At 44.4% G+C, this 23,248-nt stretch overlaps 1 protein-coding gene across 32 annotated transcripts in view; it reads right to left on the bottom strand.

The window, feature by feature from the left end:
- Nucleotides 1-644: 644 nt before the first annotated feature.
- rims1a (regulating synaptic membrane exocytosis 1a) overlaps nt 645-23,248 on the bottom strand; it is a 101,190-nt gene continuing 78,586 nt past the window's right edge. For 24 of the 32 annotated variants that reach the window (XM_029450405.1, XM_029450408.1, XM_029450413.1 and 21 more), the window contains 9 exons: nt 18,696-18,814; nt 16,282-16,442; nt 15,933-16,144; nt 9,424-9,456; nt 8,126-8,291; nt 4,605-4,717; nt 4,236-4,337; nt 3,896-4,035; nt 645-3,096 (listed from right to left, as the gene is read on the bottom strand). In XM_029450405.1, coding sequence (XP_029306265.1) covers nt 2,878-3,096; nt 3,896-4,035; nt 4,236-4,337; nt 4,605-4,717; nt 8,126-8,291; nt 9,424-9,456; nt 15,933-16,144; nt 16,282-16,442; nt 18,696-18,814 — 1,265 coding nt within the window. In that variant the 3' untranslated portion in view covers nt 645-2,877. The remainder of the gene's footprint in view (nt 3,097-3,895; nt 4,036-4,235; nt 4,338-4,604; nt 4,718-8,125; nt 8,292-9,423; nt 9,457-15,932; nt 16,145-16,281; nt 16,443-18,695; nt 18,815-23,248) is intronic. The other 8 variants (XM_029450412.1, XM_029450432.1, XM_029450427.1 and 5 more) reach the window with 2 other exon arrangements.

The raw sequence follows: 23,248 nt of genomic DNA on the forward strand, positions 1-23,248 counted from the left end.
TGTTATATTACTTACCATCATTTTATAAATAATACAAAGTATGATCTAAACCGTCTTCTCTCCTGAATTTATGACTTTAGAACACTTAAAAATAGGTGAATATTCGGGCTGCAAAGCCTAGTTAGGATTCTCCCTACATACATATAGAACATGTATAAGTATATGTATATGTATAAGTCAGAAAATAGTGAAAAAGGCCCAGTACAATTCCCCCAAGTTAACATTGAGATGTCTTGTTTTGTCAGACCAGCAGTACAAAATCCAGAGATATTTAGTTTGCCAACGTAAAATAACAAGGAACCTGCAAATATTAATATGATTCTGTGGATTAACGTCTTAAATTATAACAGTTCAAGTCGGTGTCCCCGTAACAGCTTCATCCCAGGACCCAACACACATACATGGAACTATGTTTAACCAGTTGATTGGCAGAGAAACAAGGCAGGATTCTTTTCAAACCTTTTTCCACCACAGCTCCTCTCTTACCTCCAGTAAAGGAATAAAAGAAAAAGCTGGAACTGAGAAGTGCATTTTAAACATTCTGCTGTCTCTGTCTGTGCACCAGTAACACAATCACATTCAAATGTTACATAAAGCTCTGAAGTCAACATATTCCCAATAATTTCCGTTTGAAAAAGCCATGATCTTCTTCCACACAGTCTTTTATTTGTAAATAATAAAAATGAACTCTTGAATATAAAACATACACATCAGTAGAGCCACATCTGTTATACAAACAAGAACTGTTGCAGTGAATACTTAGTCTTTCGTCTAAAATCGTGGTTTGGGAGTGGGGAGCCATGGGCTGTAAACAATCAGTATTCCTGGAGTAATACTGACAAAGGAAAGGGCAGTCGGCCACACCGCCAAGGGTTTCAACAGAAACATCCACAAAATATGTCTGCAAAATCAGATTTCTCATTGGCTTTAGAAGTCCAGTCCAAACCAACAATGATAAACAGGGAAAGGGGGATTTAAGGAGAAGAAAGTAAACTTTGTTCCAATTGGTTTCTGCTTTATTTTCTGCAACTGGGACAAAAATAAAGGCCTATTAGCGCCTCTTTGTGGCTCAGTGCCGCTCAGCGGCTTGAGCACATCCACAGGACGCAAATTCCCTTTAACAAGACCAGGAATGTTTGTGTGTCAGCGATGTTTTGTTTTTTAATAACTTAAGTTCAAGCCGCTTATCCTGGTTTGTATGTACAAGGTGTGCATGTGTGTGTGTGTTGGTGATGGGTGTACTGTCAGATACACTCTTTTTATATTCATATATCTATATCTTTATAATTTCTGTCAAACTCATAATTATACTTCATATACATTTAGCTGTTATACACACATTCTCTATCTCTGTCTCTAGCCCCGACTGTGTTAAACTACAGTTTAGACACCTACACCCTCAGATACGCCAGGGGCTCAATATGCTCAGTACTACAGAACAGCACTGTTGTTCAAAGGGTTCAAAGAAAAAACTGAAACAAAGAGAATTTTTTTTTCCGGAGACTTCCTCATATGGATGTTTAGACCCAGAGTGGAAGGCGTGGCCTGGGCGGAGTTTGATCCCCCTACTATTGGACCGCACCTGTTAGGGGACGGGGATGGCTTGGCTTTTCTCGGTTTGTATTCATATTCAGTACGAGCAAACTGTACAAGAACATGCAACATACAAGCTGGCCTAAAAGTATGTGGAACTAACACACATAGTCTAGTCTTTTTTTCTGTTTTTGTTTTTTTGAGAATCGTTCCTTAATTTGTCTCGTCTTCTATTTTACAAAAAAGTAGAGAACAAAACAAAAAACGAAACAAACAGAACAAAAGAAACATGCATGCAGCTTGAGGCCAGGGCGGGGCGTCCCCGAGTCATGCTGCTCCCTCCTACAGGGGGAGTTTGAGGGGTGAGGAAGGGGAGGAGACCGGGAGATGGGGATGAGGGATGGGCAAAGAGTTTTTGGGCAAATGTGACCTGACCTTTATCGTCGGTCTTTGGCGCACCATCGCTCGAAAACCAAGCATACACATACACAGAGGGAGTCTGCACCTTATGGTGCCATTCTGAACTCGAAACAAAGACTGAGAAAATTATTCCAAATGAAAAAATAAAGAGAAAATATTCAGTTTGGCCTCTGTTTTATTTCCTCTTTGTTTAGACGAAGAGCAAAACCTTATTTATTCTGTCCGAATAAAGGAATCAAGCTTCCCTTGTGCTTGCTTTCATATATATTTCATATAATATATATATATATTTATATATATTTCATATAATATATATATATATATATATATATATATATATATATATATATGACCACACTGTTACCACGATAACACCGGCAGAGACAACAGCCAGCCTCTACATGACGGTACAGCTGAATGAAGCCGCCTCGATTTGCTACTTATTAACTCCCACACATTGTTTACACCACTCATCCCTGTGGCCTAGCAGCAAGCTCTACTCTGATTGGCTAGAGGGCTACTAGGTGGAGGACTCCAATTATTTTTCGGCTGCACAAGAAAGTAAGGAGAAAGGAAAGAAACAGAACATGAAGAACATTGGACAAAAACCTTCACTGCTGTAGCTCAGAGGAGAAAACAAAGAAAGCAGAGCTTTGGAAACAAAAAGGCATACGGAGGAGGAAGAGCGAAGGTGATTGTCAGACTCCAGCTAAGCTTTGATTGGCTAGTTCTGTCTCTCCCTCCCTCTCTTTCTTGTTCTCATTCCCTGTTGCTCCGTCTGGCTTTTCATTGGTTGACCGAGGCCTTGTCGGTGTCGTCCTCGGGGCGTGTTCTCGCCCTCTGCTCAGTTCTGGCCCAGTAGCTGTGGTTCATTGTTTTGTCATTTAAGGGATATTGGGGGGGTTTGCGGTCGCCACTCGGTCACTAGGACCGAACGCCCGGTGGCGGTCCTGAGCTGTCCAATGACGTCTGAGATGCCAGCCGGTTGAGTGGAGCTAATGTAGGGTCCACCAATGAGGACGGTGGAAACAGTTTGTACCAGCTAATCACCGTGCTTGAGAGGTCCAGCTCCTCCAATAAGATCTGTGCTACACCCATGAAACATTTGTGGTCCAATCGTCCATAGTCGCCCCACACTATCACCTAAAACAGAGAAAGGTAGAGATGAGTTCAACTGGGAAGCATGGGCAGGGAAAAGACATACACATTATGAATATATTTATGAATCATTTTTAAAGCATGAAGGCAGCCATGTGGACTATTAGGCTTCAGAGCAAAACTTAATGCGTAGAAAATACTTTGAAAATACTTTTAGACCAGGCAAATGGACATTCTCAATGTCAGTGATGCAGAGCTGTTTTTAAGTGTTTTGGGTCAAGTCCAAGTCAAATCTGACGTCAGGAAGTCTTAACCCATGGTGGGGGCTTCTGAGTGACGGCTGTGCCGAAAGCTCCCCTCCCTCGGCGGGCTGCTCTCGTGGCCACGAGGAGGACGAGACGAAGGTGCGGGTCAGTTTTCTCCATTCTTCCACTTTGGATTAAGTCCAATAAACAAACTAACAAACGTTATTAGATAAGCGCTATACAAGAATAATGTATTATTATTATTATTACGTTTCATGTAAGATGAGAGAAATACAAGTCAAGTATCAAAACTGTGATTACAAGTCCCAGTCAAATGTCAAGTCATTTGGGACAAGACTCAAGCCTTCATCAGCAAATTGCATCCAGTTTCAAGTCTTTCAGGCCTTTCAATGCAGACAAATACAATATCATAATATCTTCCTTTTAAAGAACATCTGAGACAATAATGTCTCAAGTTGTGTATTCAAGTCTAAAGTTGCAAGACAATCACACACACACACACACACACACACACACACACACACACACACACACACACACACACACACACACACACACACACCCACACACACGATTACCTGAAGCACCCTGCCCTGGGGACTCTCCTCAAAGAGCAGGTGCTGCTGGTAGAGCGGCTCCAGGGTCTTTCGTGCAATCTTGGTTTTCTTTTTGGCTTTACAACTTCCATTATCCAGCAGGTACACTTTGACATAGGGAGCTGGGGGTGGGGGGACGGGCGTTTAGAGGGAGCAAAAAGAGAGAAAGGGGGGGGGACATATAGACGGACGGGGAAAGCAGGAGGGAGGAAGGAGAAGAATGAGAGGCAGAAGTGGTGTATTTAAGCTTTGTGTGTGTGTGTGTGTGTGTGTGTGTGTGTGTGTGTGTGTGTGTGTGTGTGTGAGTGTGTGTGTGTGTTACCTGGGAGGGATTTGGAGCCTGGTTTGGGGGTAAGGCCTCGTGCCCTGATCACCTCGACCTCCAGCTGACCTTTCTTATCCATCAAACCGATCTGAACATCACCTGTTCATGTACAAACACACATAGAAACAAACCACATTTAGACAAATCATTGTAAAATTATCAGAAACTACTTCAAACGTTTTGAACCTGGTCTCAATATGTAGAGTTTGCACATGTTGTGGTCTTCTCCAAAGCAGCATACAGTATGTTATACATTACAAAAGGTGTTAAATAGAACCTGATATTTGTTGTTTCGTTTTGTGCATTACAAATATAGAAATGTAGGATATAGAATGAGCAGTGAATTTGATGGGAGCCGCCACTCACCCATGGCAGGTGTGGCCAGTGTTTGCCGGCCAACCAGCTGACCGGGGCCTAAACCATCCAGGAAGTCACTGAACTGACTGTCGGCACCCAAACGCATACCTGAGAAGATCAGACTGACACACACACACACGTATAACAAATTATTCAACAAATCCTAACCAACTGCGGTCGCTGATTAGAGAGAGAGAGGACGCTGGCGCTGCTTGTTCGCCGCTTGTCCTCCTGCTAGTTCTAGTTTAAGTCTGTTGTTGTTGTTGTTGTTGTTGTTGTTGTTGTTGTTGTTGTTAGATGTTACCTTTAAACATCTAACTTATATATTCTGCTGACTGCATTTCTTCTTGGATTCTACTGAATTACAAACCGTGTTTGGATAACCGCTGATACCTGTTGCTGTCACTTTCCACTGCTATCGACAGCTCCCGGACAACTAACGCTAGCTGGCTAGCTAGCAGTCTGTCGGCTTCCAACGAGCCAGTCAGCTCCTACGGTCAGCTTCCTGTTACCAGTGGGCCACAATACGCCCACCACTGCTTCACCATCGCTACTGTGAGGTATCCCCTGGACAGCCCTTCAGCTGTCCTGGTGCGATTAGCCCTTGTTGGCTAGGACTGCTGCCTCCACACCTCCTTTAGCTTGTCGGCTAAACTGCTGCTTGGACACGGACTTCTTTTCCCTGCTTCATCTCCTCCTGCCATGCTATGGATAACCATCTTGCCTTGCCTAACAGTTCTCCATCTCTGTCCATGGCTAACGGCTAGCCCCAGAATAAAACCTGTGGCTACCGGCATGATGTCCACGTATTCCATCCCGCAACTGCTGAGTCTCAACAACTACACAACGTGGCAACAGCCAGAGGTTTACTCTGCCCTAAATGAAGTATGTCCCCCTGGCTACAGCTACCTAGAAAAGGCTCGCAGCACTGGTCGTGGTGGCGGTTTAGCAATAATACACAGAAAATAACTGAAACGGTCCCCCTTGCCTCTGCCTGTACTATCCTCATTTGAATGCCTTGGATTTAAATGTAAACCACCCTTCACCCTGACAATACTTCTCATCTACCGACCACCGAAACCCAACTCAGCTTTCATCCCAGAGATGCACGACCTTCTAACTACACTCTGCACTCCTTCTGGAAATATTATAATACTTGGAGATATAAATATTCATGTTGAAACCCCCTCCTGTCATTATGCAGCCAAGTTCCTACACCTTCTGGACTGCCTCAACCTCATTCAACATGTTGATGTCCCCACACACACTAGGGGGGACACACTTGATCTAGTCATCACAAACTCTGCCCCCATCCGTAATCTATCTGTTTACGATCTGGGTGTGTCGGATTACAAGGCCATCACAATGGACCTACCACTCCTGCTTCCCTACACCAAACCAAAATCTGAAAAACATCAACCCGGACACCATGACCTCGGATCTCCAGCATCTCTTCGCTATAAATCTCACATCAGTCAATGAATCTGTGGACTTTTACAACAAATCTCTGAGCAATCTCCTGGATCTCCACGTCCCTGTCAAAACCAGAACAGTCACGTTCTCATGCTCAGCCCCCTGGTACACCTGCGAGCTGCGGAAGATGAAGACAGCGAGGCGTGTCCTCGAGCGGCGCCTCAAGGATTCAGGACTCACTGTTCACAGACAGGCATACCGAAACCACCAAAAGGCCTATGCAAAGTCCCTCAGAGACACACGGTCACTTTTCTACTCCAACATCATCAACAATAGCCCTGGCAACTCCAAGCTATTTTTTTCCACAGTAAATCATCTCCTCAAACTTCAAACTCCCTTACACCAAGACACCACAGAGGAGCAGTGTGACAATTTCATCGCATTTTTCAGAAAAAAAGTAAATACCATCCGCTCTCTCCTCTCCACTGCTCTGCCAAGTCCCGACTGTCAACCCCCAGCCCGGACCTACCCAGCCTCTTTGCCATTTCACTGACATCTCGCAGCAAGAGGTTGAGGCCATCATCAAAAAGATGAAACCCTCCACCTGTGCCCTGGACCCCTTTCCCACAGCCCTGGTCAAATCTAACATTTGTGCCATAAGTCCCCTCATCACTACAGTGATAAACCACTCCCTCCAGTCTGGTCATGTTCCATCCCCTTTAAAAACTGCTCTCATCAAACCACTCCTCAAAAAACCCACCTTAGACCCAGATGTCCTTGCCAACTACAGACCCATCTCCAACCTGCCATTTCTATACAAGATGCTGGAAAAAGTAGTTGCCACTCAGTTTCAGGACCATCTCAACTTCAATAACCTCTTTGAAGAATTCCAGTCTGGTTTTCGCCCTGGCCACAGTACAGAAACTGCCCTGGTTAGGGTCACCAACGATCTGCTGATGAGAGCTGACGCTGGATCTCCACCTCTCCTCATCCTCCTTGATCTAACTGCAGCATTTGATACCGTTGATCATGACATCCTCCTCAACCGTCTTCACTCCACAATCGGACTCTCTCACTCGGCCCTTAACTGGTTCACCTCATATCTCACTGGGAGGACTGAGCATGTCACTTTGTCATCTGTGGTGTCCCTCAAGGATCTGTCCTGGGCCCCCCTCTTTTCACCATCTACATGTCCCCCCTTAGTCGTATCATCAACCGGCATGGAATATCATTCCATTGCTATGCTGATGACTCACAACTCTACATCAGAACTAACCCAAACCCCTCTGCACCTCTGCCATCATCCACATTAAACACCGGCCTGGAGGAGATAGAGGCGTGGCACTCCACATCAGGTCCAGTCCTCCTCCATAACCTGCATCATCTTCTCCGGTCAGAACATTCCATTCTCATCAATAGTCACCAATCTGGGAGTTAAAATGGATCCTCACCTGATCTTTGAGGCCCACATCAGACAAACATGCAAGAACTCCTTCTACCACCTCTAATTTTGCAGCATATTTATATTTCATGCCTAAATGTTTACCTGTGCAGAACTAATCTGTTTACTCTCAGGCTTTCTTTGCTTTGGTAACTATCCTGTTTGTCACAATGTTCTGCCTACTGACATAATAAAAGCATGGCAGTGCCTTGTTCCTTAAATTGTTTTATCAGATGGAGCATAAGGTACAGAGCTGGATTGAAGGCGAGGCTGCCCTCTCTGGCTTTGCCCCGCATCTGAATGTGATTGTCATATTCATATATTTATGCCCAAACGAACCGAACCTGGGGTTAAAATGCTCCATTCTTTTAAACAACTGCTACAAACAAGCTAGGTGTGAACACATCATGATATCCTCTTTGAACTTATCATAATGGTACCAAAGTCAGAGCTCAAGTACTGCCACTGTCCTTCCTGAGCATACATGTCCACAAAACCATGTACAAGTCATTGTTTTGCTTTTGTCAAGTTCCTGTTTTCTTGTGTTGGTAAAGTTGCATAGCTGTTGCTTCGGAAAATCCACCATGTCAAGACACTTTTCTGTGTGAAGTTCTCACAATGTGGTGTAGTACACTGCACATATAGTGCACACAACATGCATTCTGTGAGTACGTACTTCCCCTCAGAGCTGTAGCTGTTCATGCTGCCATCAGTCGACTCTCTGCTGGCCTGCCGGTTCATGGTGGATCCTCCCCGGGGGTAGTCCACTGCCATGCCAGTTTCAACGCTCCTCTGGATGCTGCTGCTGCCGCCCTTACCAGACTTTTTACCTGCTGAAGCTTCTGAGGCAGAGAAGAAGTGTAAAACAACTAGACTTTGCATGTGTCATTGTTTCCAAGGCTGTTAGTTATCAGGCATATCATGTCATACCTACTCAAAACTCAAATTGCACCTGCCTTTGTACAGAATATGAATAGACTGGGAATGTGATACTACTCTTTTTTCAGTCATACTTTTGGCATCAATTCAAGGTATTGTCTGACAAGCCTGATAACTATAGGCTGAGCTTCATCAATATGCAAGCCATCCCGTACATATCAATATCCCATGGTGACCTCACCACCATCTCAAAAAATAAATTCTGTAAAAGATAAATACAGAGCAATTTAAAGGTTTTGTGTAGAAAATCACACATCATTTCAAAATATGAAGGAATGTTATTTAGGTGATGAGGTCACTGCAGGAAGATAATATGCCTTAGTCAATCCACCCTGATCTTGAATGTTTGGCAGGGATGGAAAGGTAAACTCGGAGGGTTGAATAAATCATAAACAGTGTAAATGGGGATACAGAGGGAGTTCAGATCTTTTTAAAAGCCTGCTGTTTAAAAAAATCCCAAACACATGATGTCTTTTCAGTCCACCCAGAAAGAATATTAGTGTTTCAGATTTAGTTTCTTTTTGTTCATGAAGTAAAATTGGTGAAAATAAAAAGGCAGATACGGCATGTGCGTTGCAACAATCAGGCTTCTTGAAGAACTGAACACAATGGTGAGAGAAGAGGGTGGAGTAAGGAAGCGTGCTGGAGACAGATGGGGACAGAGTTCTCCCTTGCTCTCTCTCTCTGGCTTTGTCTGCTTGAGTCTGGTATATGTTGTCTGCATCTGTGTCTCTTAAAACCTTTTTAAAGTGCATTGTGATGCTGTATAAATTGACTTATTTTTAAACATCAGAGAAGTTCCATTTAACAGCTGCTACATAATGTATTTAATCGTGCTATATAATATAGTACCATGCTTGGTTTATCATGCACCAACTAAGCACATTTATGGCACCTATAAATCCTTAGAAGCATCACCTGAAGTAAAGTACAGTTTACCTTTCTCCCTGTCTTACAGTGTAGGACTGTCTTCCCTTTAAACTGTCTGTCTGTCTGTTTCTCTGTCTGTCTGTCTGTCTGTCTTGCTTGCTTTACCTTTCTGTCTGTCCGCCGCCTTACCCGCCGCCTCTGAAATAACACACACAACAACAAAGCCAATAAACAATATCATCAGAAACAACAGCAACACTGGAAGCACTGGTAAACAGATCTAAATGTGTGACAGTGAGTGACCTACAGGTCTACAGGTGTTGTACAAGTCTATATTTACAGTATGTGAGAGTGTGTTTTTACTGACATTTTGTTTCTGTAACGATTAAAAAGAAAAATACATCAAATCAATCGGCACTGGTCTACTGATCTCCCCAAATGGAGTTTTTCTCTCTACACATTGCCAGACTTCACTCCTCCATCATTGGAATGTCATACCGTCACTGTAACTAAGCCGGTTACGATAAACATTGCTGTTCTCTACCGTCCTCCAGGTCCTTTGAGGGAGTTTTTGAAGGAATTGGACGTTCTCCTGTCCAACATCCCTGAAAATCACCTTCTGCTTGTACTTCTTGGTGACTTCAACATCCAGTCAGAGAAGTCAACAGACTAATTATCTCTCCTATCCTCCTTTGTTCTCTGTCTGTGTCCGTTCCCACCTACTCACAAAGCTGGCAACCACCTCAACCTCACCTTCACCAGAAACTGCACTACCTCTAACCTCTCTGTAACCCCGCTTCACATCTCTGATCACTTTTTCATATCCTACTCTCTCCCCCTCTCCCAATCTAACAAACCTAACTCCCCGAATACTGTACCTCTCCGCCGTAACCTTCCCTCTCCCTCTCTCCCTCCTCTCTTGCCTCAGCTGTCCTCTCAGCCCTCCCTTCATCTGACTCCATCTCACTCATGCTTGCCAGCTCTGCCACAGACACTGTTAGCCGTCCCCCGGCGGGACCCGAGCAGCCGGGAGACTGGGTGACTGTCCGAAAGAAGTGTTATCAGAAGCCCACGGTTCACCACCAACCGCTTGCTGTTTCTAACAGATTCTCCCCACTCGGTGACACACCAGCTGAGAAGCCAACTCTGGTTATTGGTAGCTCAATTTTGAGATACGTTCATTTTGAGACACCAGCGACGACAGTCACGTGCATTCCGGGGGCCAGAGCGGGCGACATAGAAGCACATTTGAAACTGCTGGCTAAGGCTAAACGTAAATATAGTAAGATTGTTATTCACGTCGGCGGTAATGACACGCGATTGCGTCAATCGGAGTGTACTAAAGTTAATGTGGAGTCGGTGTGTACATTTGCCAAAACAATGTCGGACTCCGTAGTTTTCTCTGGTCCTCTGCCAAATCTTTTGAATGATGACATGTTTAGCCGCATGTCATCATTCCGTCGCTGGCTCTCACGGTGGTGTCCAGATAATGATGTGGGCTTCGTAGACAATTGGCGGACTTTCTGGGGAAGACCTGGTCTGATTAGGAGTGACGGCATCCATCCTACTTTGGCTGGAGCAGATCTCATATCCAATAATATTACACAGTCTATTAGTGGACCTAATCCATGACAACCCAGAGTTGAGAACAGGACAAAGAGTTGCAGTCTTACACACTTCTCTGTGCTTCTTTCCGGGCAGTCACCCACTCAAATCCCCATAGTGACTGTGTCTGCCCCACGACCACTGAAACTAATCAAGTCTATGGTTAACAGAAGAGGAGTTATACATGAAAACCTAATTAAAATAAACACCACCGCTGCAAAAGTACAACTAAATCGAAAAATTAAATGTGGGCTCTTAAACATCAGATCTTTATCAACGAAAGCTGGATTGGTAAATGATTTAATATCAGATAATAAGATTGATTTATTTTGTCTCACTGAAACCTGGCTGAGACATGAAGAATATGTCAGTCTAAATGAATCCACTCCACCTGGTCATATTAATACTCACATTCCTCGAGGTACTGGCCGGGGAGGTGGAGTTGCGGCCATATTTGACTCAAACCTCTTGATCAATCCTAAGCCTAAACTAAACTATAACTCTTTTGAAAGCCTTGTTCTTACGCTCTCAAACCCAACATGGAAAACAATAAAGCCAGTTTTATTTGTTACTGTGTACCGCCCTCCTGGTCCGTATTCTGAATTTCTATCTGAATTCTCAGAATTTTTATCAAATTTAGTCCTTAAAACAGATAAAGTAATTATTGTAGGTGACTTTAATATTCATGTGGATGTTGATAGTGACAGCCTTAATAATGCATTTATCTCAATATTAGATTCAATTGGGTTCAGTCAAAATGTACATGAACCAACTCACTGTTTAAACCACACTCTGGACCTTGTTCTGGGATATGGTGTTGAAATTGAAAGTTTATTAGTGTGTCCACATAATCCTCTTTTATCAGACCATTTTTTAATAACTTTTGAAGTCCTGTTACTGGACTACAAGCCAGTAGGCAAAATATCCTACGCTCGATGTTTATCTGAAAGTGCTGTGACTAAATTTAAGGAAGTGATTCCATCAGCACTTAATTCAATACCAGGACTCAATATCAATATAACAGAGGACTCCAATGCTAACTTTAGTCCCTCCCAAATTAATCATCTTGTTGATAGCGCTACAGCCTCACTGCGAATAACACTCGACTCTGTCGCTCCTCTAAAGAAGAAGATCATAAAACAGAAAAAGAAAGCTCCATGGCTTAATTTACAAATCCGCAAACTAAAACAAAAGTCGAGAAATCTTGAAAGTAAATGGCGTTCCACTAAATTGGAAGAATCTCGTTTAGTCTGGTTAGATCATCTTAAAACGTATAAGAAGGCTCTCCGTAATGCCAGAGCAGCTTATTACTCTTCCTTAATAGAAGAAAATAAGAACAACCCCAGGTTTCTTTTCAGCACTGTAGCCAGGCTGACAGAGAGCCACAGCTCTACAGAGCCTTCTGTTCCTATATCTCTCAGTAGTGACGACTTCATGAGTTTCTTTAACGATAAAATTATAATTATTAGAGACAAAATTAATCTCCTCCTGACCTCAATTGGTAATGACTTAACTTCAACTGTTAGAATTTTAAAAACATCTGTAACTCCTGAAATATATCTAGACTGTTTTACTCCAATCAACCTTAACCAACTAACTTCAACAATCTCATCGTCTAAACCATCAACCTGTCTTTTAGACCCGATTCCAACTAAACTGTTTAAAGAAGTTTTACCCTTAATTAACACTTCGTTATTAAATATGATCAACCTGTCTCTATTATCTGGCTACGTACCAAAATCCTTTAAAGTAGCTGTAATAAAACCACTTATTAAAAAGCCTAGTCTTGATCCAGAGGTTTTAGCCAACTATAGGCCGATATCTAACCTACCCTTTCTCGCTAAAATCCTTGAGAAAGCAGTCGCAAAACAGTTGTGTGACTTTTTACATAATAATAGTTTATTTGAGGTTTTTCAATCTGGATTTAGAGTTCATCATAGCACAGAGACGGCACTGGTGAAAGTTACCAATGACCTTCTATTGGCATCAGACAAAGGACTTGTCTCTGTTCTTGTCTTGTTAGACCTCAGTGCTGCTTTCGACACTGTTGATCATGACATTCTACTACAGAGACTGGAACATTGTGTTGGCATAAAAGGAACCGCACTAAGCTGGTTCAAGTCCTATTTATCTGAGCGATCTCAATTTGTACTTGTTAACGATAAATCCTCCATGACAGCCAAAGTCAGTCTTGGAGTTCCGCAGGGTTCTGTATTTGGACCGATTCTATTCACCTTATATATACTTCCTTTGGGCAATATTATAAGGAACCACTCTTTTTCAACCACTTTCATTGTTATGCGGATGATACCCAATTATATCTATCAATTAAACCAGATGAAACCAATCAATTGGCTAAACTTCAAGCATGCCTTAAGGACATAAAAACTTGGATGTCTAGCAACTTTTTGATGTTAAACACAGACAAAACTGAAGTTATTATACTTGGCCCTAAATGCCTCCGAAACGCATTTTCTAATGACATAGAAGCTCTGGATGGCATTAACTTGGCCTCCAGCATCACTGTAAGGAATCTTGGCGTCATCTTTGATCAAGATCTGTCGTTTAACTCCCACATAAAACAAATCTCAAGGACTGCCTTCTTTCATCTACGTAACATTGCAAAAATAAGACACATCCTGTCTCAAAATTATGCAGAAAAACTAGTCCATGCATTTGTTACTTCAAGGCTGGATTACTGCAACTCATTGTTATCAGGTTGTCCCAAAAAGTCGCTTAAGACTCTTCAGTTGATCCAAAATGCAGCGGCACGTGTATTGACTAGAACAAGGAAACGGGATCATATTACTCCTGTATTAGCTGCACTGCACTGGCTCTCGGTAAAATACAGAATATAATTCAAAATCCTTCTCCTGACTTACAAATCAATTAATGGTCAGGCTCCAGCATATCTTAAAGATCTCATAGTACCTTATAAACCAACTAGAGCATTACGCTCACAGACTGCAGGGTTACTTGTGGTTCCTAGAGTCTCTAAGAGTACAATGGGAGCCAGAGCCTTCAGCTATCAAGCTCCTCTCCAGTGGAACCAGCTTCCAGTTTGTGTTCGGGAGGCAGACACACTCTCCACATTTAAGAGTAGGCTAAAGACTTTCCTTTTTGATAAAGCTTATAGTTAGGGCTGGCTCAGGTTTGCCCTGGATCAGCCCCTAGTTATGCTGCTATAGGCTTAGACTGCCGGGGGACACCTCCCTTCTCTCTTCCTTCTCTTCCTCTCTCCTCCCCTCCCTCTCTCTTCTTCTCCCTCTCTATCTGTATGCATTTATGTAAATGTATGTTACTAACTCACCATCCGGGGTATCATCCCCGGAGTGTCTGTCTCTCATGTGGCAGGTTGCCACTGATAAAGTTTACGTCAGGATCATGAATCGTGACAGCGCCTGCTGACCTGGTCCTGCTGGACACCGGGAAGCCTTATTGACATTTTCCTGGATTCATCCATACTTTCTATTTCTTTTTTTTCCAACACAACATAATTTCTGTCAAATGTTGTATTTGTACTATGTTGTTTATCCTGTACACACGACATCTATTGCATGTCTGTCCGCCGTGGGAGAGGGATCCCTCCTCAGTTGCGCTCCCTGAGGTTTCTTCCATTTTTTCCCCTTTAATTTTGGGGTTTCTTTTAGGAAGTTTTTCCTTGTGCGATGCGAGGGTCTAAGGACAGAGGATGTCGTAACCTGTACAGTCTGTAAAGCACACTGAGACAAATGTATAATTTGTGATATTGGGCTATACAAATAAATTTGATTTGATTTGATTTGACACTCTCCTCTCTACTCTGTCCTCCTCTCTAAACTCTCTCTGTCCTCTCCCCTCCAGCTCCCTGGTTGGATGACTCTGTGCATGCTGACAGATCCATCCTATGAGCAGCTGAAAGAAAATGGCTGGAATCAAAACACCCTGACGACCTCCTTGACTTTCAAACTCTTCTCTCTTCTTTGTCTTCCTCTATTTCTGATGCAAAAAGCACTTTCTTCTAATCTAAAATTCAATCCTCCTTCTCAACCTCAAAAAACTCTACTTCATCTTCTCCACGCTCTTGATCCCCAGAGTCCCCCACCTCCTTCTTCCCCTTAACCATGCCTCTTGTAAAACAATATATATATAATATATAAATAGATAACATACGCTCTTTATTTTCCAACCTACCGACTGACATCGACTGTTCACAATCCACATCACTTCCCCCCACTCTAACTTCTGTAACCTACAGGGTAACTGGGAGAGGATCTCTGTTTAACCCCTGTCAACTCACCCCTGGGGTTCCTCAGGGCTCCGTCCAGGGTAATCGCCTCTTTTCTCTGTCCACTAATTCACTTGGCTCTGTCATTCACTCTCATGGCTCCTCCTATCACAGCTACGCAGATGACACTCAACTAATTCTGTCTTTTCCCAGATCTGAAACCCAGGTGGAGGCATGAATCTCTGCTTGTTTGGCTGGCGAACTGTTTTTCCTTCCGGGAAAGGGCTCTCCCATCCAAGACCTTATCATCAACATTGGCACGTCGGTTGTTTCCCCGACTCGCACTGCAAGGAATCCGAGTGTGACACTGGACAACCAACTTTCCTTCAATCCCAGCATTGCTGCAACAGTCCGCTCCTGCAGATACTCTCTTTACAATATCAGGCGGACACGTCCCCTACTGACCCAGAAAGCAACGCAGGTTCTAGTCCTGGCTCTTGTCATCTCACGGCTTGACTACTGCAACTCGCTACTCCTTCATTGTGTGTGGGACCCAGATACCCCTTAAATAAAACCTGCCTGTTTGCTATCCTGGCTCCAAAATGGTGGAACAAGCTCCACATTGATATCAGGTCAACAGAAAGTCGCTTTGGACAAAAGCATCAGCTAAATGTAATGTAATGTAATAAAATAACACACAGTGACTTTAAAGGCCTTCAGTGAGGGTCTATGGTTGGTGGTGTCATGTAGTTTATGCTAAGCAGGATAAGTAGGCCTGCTACTGCTGTATAATATCTTGCATGTAACTGTGTGTTTCTGTGTGCATTTGTGTGATGATTTTTCATCAGGTACATTATCGTACCTGTCTGGCTGAGTTGCGAGGTACTCCGGCTGCGTCTGGATGGCAGAATGGCGACGACACGTTGGCTCAGGCTCGATCGCCGCTTCTTGATCCCGCTTCCCAGGCTCCCGAGCGCTGTGTCTGATTGGCTGCCGTCGGTGTGCTCCATGCCATAGATCTCACCACTCACGCTGGTGCTCTTCATCATGTGGCGGCCCGTTGCACGCATGGCCCTGTTGATTATCACATGTCACCCAAAACTAAATTCATTTTATGTGACCTAATAATTCCTTTACTGAAAAGTTAACATGAGCAATAACATGCAAAAAAGCGAAGTTAGTATCTAAGTGAGCGAGTATGTGTGTGTTACCTGAAGCGTTCCCGGGGTCTCTCTGACTGGATGGACATGTAGCTGGTGCTACTGATGCGAGAGGCACTGCTGGTTCGAGAGATGGCTGACACGTCGCTGACATCACTGTCTGAGGACTTATGGGAAACGTTCTCACTGCTCCTCCTCTGGTCCTTGTAGAGCTGCAGAAAACACATATCACACTTAATATTGCTAGTAGATACTAAAAAGCATGTACTGAGAATCAATTACTCAATTAACTAAATATTAGGGCACTTAGACCTCTGCCAAGGCCATGCCCTCGCAATGTTAACGTTGGATTTGCCCCATGATTAGTTTGAAGTTTAAAAAGAAGCTTCCAAAGTTTTAATCGGACTAGTCTGACAGTGTGAATAAGCCTGCCATTGACTGCCTATTTCGAATGGAATTCTCCATCTCTTCAATCTGCATGTTACCGTTTTCAAAATCCCCGTCGCTACATGAAACAACAACAACAACAATCTTTTAGCTAGCAACCTACAGGCTGGATATAGCAAGTTTTGACAACGATTTGGATTGTGCAATAAGGCCGGCCTACTCGGTTATTTCGGTAAATGGTTGGAAATATTCTGTGATATACACTTAATGGACAAAAGTATTGGGCCACCTCCACATTACACCTACAGGAACTTTTATGACATCCCATTCCAAATTCATAGGCATAAATATGAAGTTGGTCCCCGTTAGCAGCTATAACAGCGTCCACTCTTCTGGAAGGCTTTCTACAACATTTTGCAGCGTGTCTGTGGGAATGTTTGCCCGTTCATCCAGAAGAGCATCAGTGAGGTCAGACACTGATGTTGGACGAGAGGGCCCGGCTCGCAATCTCCGTTCTAGTTCATCCCAAAGGTGTTGAATGGGGTTGAGGTCAGAGCTCTGTGCAGGCCAATCAAGTTCTTCCACACCAAACTCATCACACCGTGTCTTTATGGACCTTGCTTTGTGCACTGGGGCAGAGTCATGTTGGAACAGAGAAGGTTCTTCCTCAAACTGTTTCCACAAAGTTGGAAGCATAAAATTGTCCAAAATGACTTAAGATGAAGCATTACGATGTTGGTGCTGATATTAATGCCGGAGCTGGTTTGGAACTCTGCAGTTATTGAGTCAGCTGAGTGTTGGTGACTTTTACGCACTTTGCACCTCAGCACTCGGCGACCCTGTTCTATAACTTTACGTGGTCTGCCACTTCGTGGCTGAGTTGCTGTGGTTCCTAAACGTTTCCACTTTGCAATAATACCACTTACAGTTGATCGTGGAATATCTAGGAGAGAAGAAATTTCACAAACTGACTTGTTGCAACGTTGCATCCTATTACAGAACCACGTTGGAATTCAGATAGCTCTTTAGAACGAGCCATTCTTTCACACATGTTTGTGAAGGCAGACTGCATGGTGGTGCTTGGTTTTATACACCTATGGCAATGGGACTGAATGAAACACCTGAATTTAATGATTAAGAGGAGTAGCCCAATACTTTTGTCCATATAGTGTAGGTTTAATAATGTTTTGGAAGAGCCGCATACAGCTAATCTAATAAATTGTCTATGGTTTTAACGAGTGTAGTGAGCTCCTCCAGAGCTAAAGGTTCTGCAGGTTTAACCTTTAGGGCAAATATTATCAAATTATGTTTGTCTTTTTTATCAATAATACTTGTATCACATAGTTGACATACATAATTTAATGTTTTATGTGCAGTTTTCTTTTGCAGGGATTTAGCCATTTTAATTCCGCAGCACGCGTTCCCACGTGCAACTGTTCCCCCATAAAAGGTTCCCTCCCAACATTAGTTTGCAAGGGCACCGTTGGTGTATCAGACAAACTCTATCTGTTATGCAGACATTAACCATTCAGATTTTATAACACAATATAATAGCTATTGTAAATCTTGATCCATCCTACCAGTTTTCATCCATATCATACTATAACTGATAAACGTGTTTTAGTCAGTTTGTGCTGGTGATTTATATCGTGAGATTTAAATAATTTCACATTCAGCCTGGAAGGGGGATCACAAAGACAGCTGACACGATGCATACAAAAAACTACTGGCATGTAGACGTGTGAAAGTCATTAAACTGTCAGTTTTCTGTAAATTTGTGAAAGGAAAACTAGCAGGCATGGATTATACACTTCTGTATTTGAGGTGTTATGTGCAGTCTTCAGGGACTGCCCAGTTGGAACCAATTTGTTTCATTGAGTGGTCTCCACCATTACTGTAAGATAATGTATTACTTTCTTAGACAGTAAATGCAACTCACTGTGATGCACTTCAGCAACATTACTGCTCATGCTCTCTGGCTGGAACCCTTATTGTCCCCATCAATTCTCTTGATGATTTGGTTTTAAAGTAAACTGTCAGGCCAAGTGAAGCCAAAAAAATAAATAGTTGTGGCCCACCTCCCGTTTGTTCTTGAGGGCTCGGTCCAGGTCCTGTTGGCTGGAGGTGTTGGCAGCTGACACCCGATTGGAATGAACCCTCATCTGGAGCTGACGAACACACTCCTCTGCTACCAGGGCTACACACACACACACACACACACACACGCACACGCACACGCACACGCACACGCACACGCACACACACACACACACAAACATGAAATACAAGAAGCTCAATAAACTCCCTCTTAATCAGACACTGCACTGTAAATTACAGAACGTAAACATTCAGTCCTGTAAAAGCTGAACACTAACACTGATGTCACTTTTCAGCATGGATAGATAATCAACCTATATCCATTCATCTCAATTTCAGGTCAAACAACGAGTGTAATATTACCGTAAACAGCAGCAACAGTTACAGGATTCTATATTTTTCCACTGAAGTAATTAACCTTCCAGTGTCCAACTAAACTTTGGAAATGCTCTTAAGATAGGTGCCGTGTCTGTGCAGCCTATGTGTAAAAATGTACTGATGTACAATTTTTGTTTTGTTTTACAGGAGGTTATTTAACTATTTCTTGGCACAGAGTAGTGACTTCCCAGAGTCTGGTCGCCACAGTGAGGTTGCCAGGCTACTCCAGCGAGTAACAAAAAGAACTGACTGGTTTTCTTCCTTGTTCTCTCCACATACTCCACATAAATCATAGAGAGTGATGGAATAAATGATCTGCTGACTTTCAGCAGGCCTGTTTGAATCCCAGTAAAGGATTTCCTAGAGGTACTATATCTTCAATATAATTCACATGTAGGCAATTTATCACTCTGTATTCCCAATGTGTAAATGGATTCTGTTGGAAAAATATTCCTAATAATGTCACAAAGTCAGGATCCAAATCAAATAAAGGGTTTAATCAATATTCTTGCAAGAAGGAGCGAGTTTATACATACAAAGGATGATCAAACTCACACACATACAGGTTGTAAGTTCTGTCGTGTTGCTCAGAGAGGCAACTCTCCCAGCCTCAGTATTTATACCTATTCAAAGGACAGGAAGCCATGAAGAGCTTCCAGGTCAGTCTTCCTTTGTTCACATAGGATGGGGGTTTACTGATTCAGATAGCAGAGATCAAAGGAACGAACTTACAGAGATCAAAAGGACCGAACCTATCCAGATCAGGTCGTCCTTGGTTTATAACTTGTTTACAGTAAATAACAGATGTACTGATCAATCAACTGCTTTGACTGATCTACAGTTCATCAGCAGTTTGTCTCCTGTCCCCTGCTGTGTTTAGCACTCAGTTTCACCTCTTGCCTTTTGCTGTGTCAATCACTTTTTTCCCATCAGATTCTAACAATTCTAAAATGTGACTTTCCCTGACTTTCTGTTGACCATAACAACCTGTGGACTGATTTTTATTTAAAGGATTCGGGACTGTTTTGTCTGGAAAATCCAAAGGACTGCCTTACCTCTCTTCAGCTCCTCTACAGCACCAACAGTGTGCAGCTAATGTGGCAAAATAATGTCTGAGTGGATATGTTAGTTGGCTAGCTTATGACAAACTGTGTTGATTTGAGCCAACAATAAATGATGTGACGGTACAAAGCAAAGATGTATAACTAATGATTGCTTTCAAAAAGTCAAGAGCGATGTGAGGTAAGAGCGGCAAACTAGCTAACTGTAATCTAAACTAAACTAAGGTTAGCCAGCTAGCAGCAAGTTAGCTACGTAGCATAGATGTGGTGTTGGTTGCTGCGTAACACTAGCAAATAAAGTTACATTAGGTGATAAAGTAAGCTACCAAGTTAGTATTATGAAGCCATCCATCCATCCATCGTCTACCGCTTATCCGGGATCGGGTCGCGGGGTCAGCAGCTCCAGCAAGGAACCCCAATCTTCCCTTCTCCGGGCCACATCCTCCAGCTCCGACTGGGGGATCCTGAGGCGTTCCCAGGCCAGTGAGGAGATATAATCTCTCCACCGAGTCCTGGGTCTTCCCCGGGGTCTCCTCCCAGCTGGACGTGCCTGGAACATAAAGGAGCAGCGGCTCTACTCCGAGTCTCTCACGGATGGCTGAGCTTCTCACCCTATCTCTAAGGGAGACGCCAGCCACCCGTCTGAGAAAACCCATTTCGGCTGCTTGTACCCGTGATCTCGTTCTTTCGGTCATGACCCAGCCTTCATGACCATAGGTGAGGGTAGGAACGAAGATCGACCGGTATATTGAGAGCTTTGCCTTCTGGCTCAGCTCTCTTTTCGTCACAACGGTGTGGTAAAGTGACTGTAATACCGCCCCCCGCTGCTCCGATTCTCCGGCCAATCTCTCGCTCCATTGTCCTCTCACTCGCGAACAAGACCCCGAGGTACTTGAACTCCTTCACTTGGGGTAATGGCTCATTCCCTACCCGGAGTAGGCAATCCACCGGTTTCCTGCTGAGAGGCCATGGCCTCAGATTTGGAGGTGCTGATCCTCATCCCAACCGCTTCACACTCGGCTGCGAACCGATCCAGTAACTGCTGAAGGTCACAGACCGATGACGCCATCAGGACCACATCATCTGCAAAGAGCAGCGATGAGATCCTCAGGTCACCGAACTGCAACCCCTCTCCTCCACGGCTACGCCTCGATATCCTATCCATGAAAATCACGAACACGATTGGTGATAAAGCGCAGCCCTGTCGGAGGCCAACATTCACGGGAAACGAGTCCGACTTACTGCCGAGTATCCGGACACAACTCTCGCTTTGGGCGTACAGGGATTGGATGGCCCTCAAAAGTGACCCCCTCACCCCATACTCCCACAGCACCTCCCACAGTATCACCCGGGGGACCCGGTCATACGCCTTCTCCAGATCCACAAAACACATGTAGACCAGGCCCCCTCCAGGATCCTTGCAAGAGTAAAGAGTTGGTCTGTTGTTCCACGACCAGGACGGAATCCGCATTGTTCCTCTTCAATCAGAGGTTCGACTACCGGCCGAACCCTCCTTTCCAGTACCTTGGAGTAGACTTTACCAGGGAGGCTGAGAAGTGTGATACCCCTGTAGTTGGCACACACTCTCTGGTCCCCCTTTTTAAATAGGGGAACCACCACCCCGGTCTGCCAATCCCTAGGCACTGTCCCAGACTTCCACGCAATGTTGACGAGGCGTGTCAACCAAGACAGCCCCTCAACACCCAAAGCCTTCAGCATTTCTGGACGGATCTCATCAACCCCTGCGGCTTTGCCACTGTGGAGTTGTTTGACTACCTCAGTGACTTCCATCAGGGAAATTGACGATGATCCCCCATCAGCTTCCAGCTCTGCCTCAACCATAGAGGGCGTGTTAGTCGGATTCAGGAGTTCCTCAAAGTGCTCCTTCCAGCGGCCGATAACCTTCTCAGTTGAAGTCAGCAGAGTCCCACCCTTGCTGTATACAGCTTGGATGGTTCCTCGCTTCCCCCTCCTGAGGTGCCGGATGGTTTTCCAGAAGCACCTTGGTGCCGACTGAAAGTCCTTCTCCATAGCTTCTCCGAACTTCTCCCACACCCGCTGCTTTGCCTCTGACACGGCAGAAGCTGCCGCCCTTCTAGCCCTTCGATACCCTGCAACTGTTTCTGGAGTCCTCCCGGATAACATAACCCGGAAGGACTCCTTCTTCAGTCGGACGGCTTCCCTGACCACCGGGGTCCACCACGGTGTTCGAGGGTTACCGCCCCTTGAGGCACCTAAGACCTTGAGACCACAGCTCATCCGGCCCGACGCCTCACACCTTGGGCAACTCCGGAGAAGAATAGAGTCCAACCCCTATCCAGAAGTACGGTTCCAGAGCCAAGACTGTGCGTGGAGGTAAGCCCCACCAGATCCAACTGGTAGCGATCCACCTCCCGCACTAGTTCCGGCTCCTTCCCCCACGGAGAGGTGACGTTCCACGTCCCCAGAGCCAGCCTCTGCTGCTCGGGTCTGGTCCGTCGAGGTCCCTGACCATCACTGCCACCCGTGTGACAGCGCACCCGACCCCAGCGGTTTTTCCCATGAGTGGTGGGCCCACAGGATGGATGGATGGGAGGCACCACGTAGCTTCTTCGGGCTGTGCCCGACCGGGCTCTGTGACAAACCCGGCCACCAGGCGCTCGCTGTCGGGCCCTCCCTCTGGGCCTGGCTCCAGACAGGGGCCCCGGGCTTCCTCCGGGCAGGGTCTCTCCTTTCCTTTCCCTTTCTTTCATGAAGTCGTTTTTGAACCATTCTTAGTCTGGCCCCTCACCTGAGACCAATTTGCCTTGGGAGACCCTACCAGGAGCACTAGGCTCTAGACAACACAGCTCTCAGGTTCATAGGGACACACAAACCTCTCCACCACGATAAGGTGATGGTTCCCAGAGAGGTATTATGAAGCCAATGATCTAAATAAAATATAGGAACATTACAGATAGCTATTCTAAATATAAAATATGACTGTAATGTAATGTCATGTCACAGTTGGCGCGATCAACATGATGCTGACTGCAGTTCACTTAACGGCCACCGGTGTCATTAATAACAAGGATTTTCTGAATAGTACCTTTAAACCAAGATTTATATTGTTTTGC

Source organism: Cottoperca gobio, chromosome 15 (assembly GCF_900634415.1).
Source record: "Cottoperca gobio chromosome 15, fCotGob3.1, whole genome shotgun sequence".
NCBI lineage: Eukaryota > Metazoa > Chordata > Actinopteri > Perciformes > Bovichtidae > Cottoperca > Cottoperca gobio.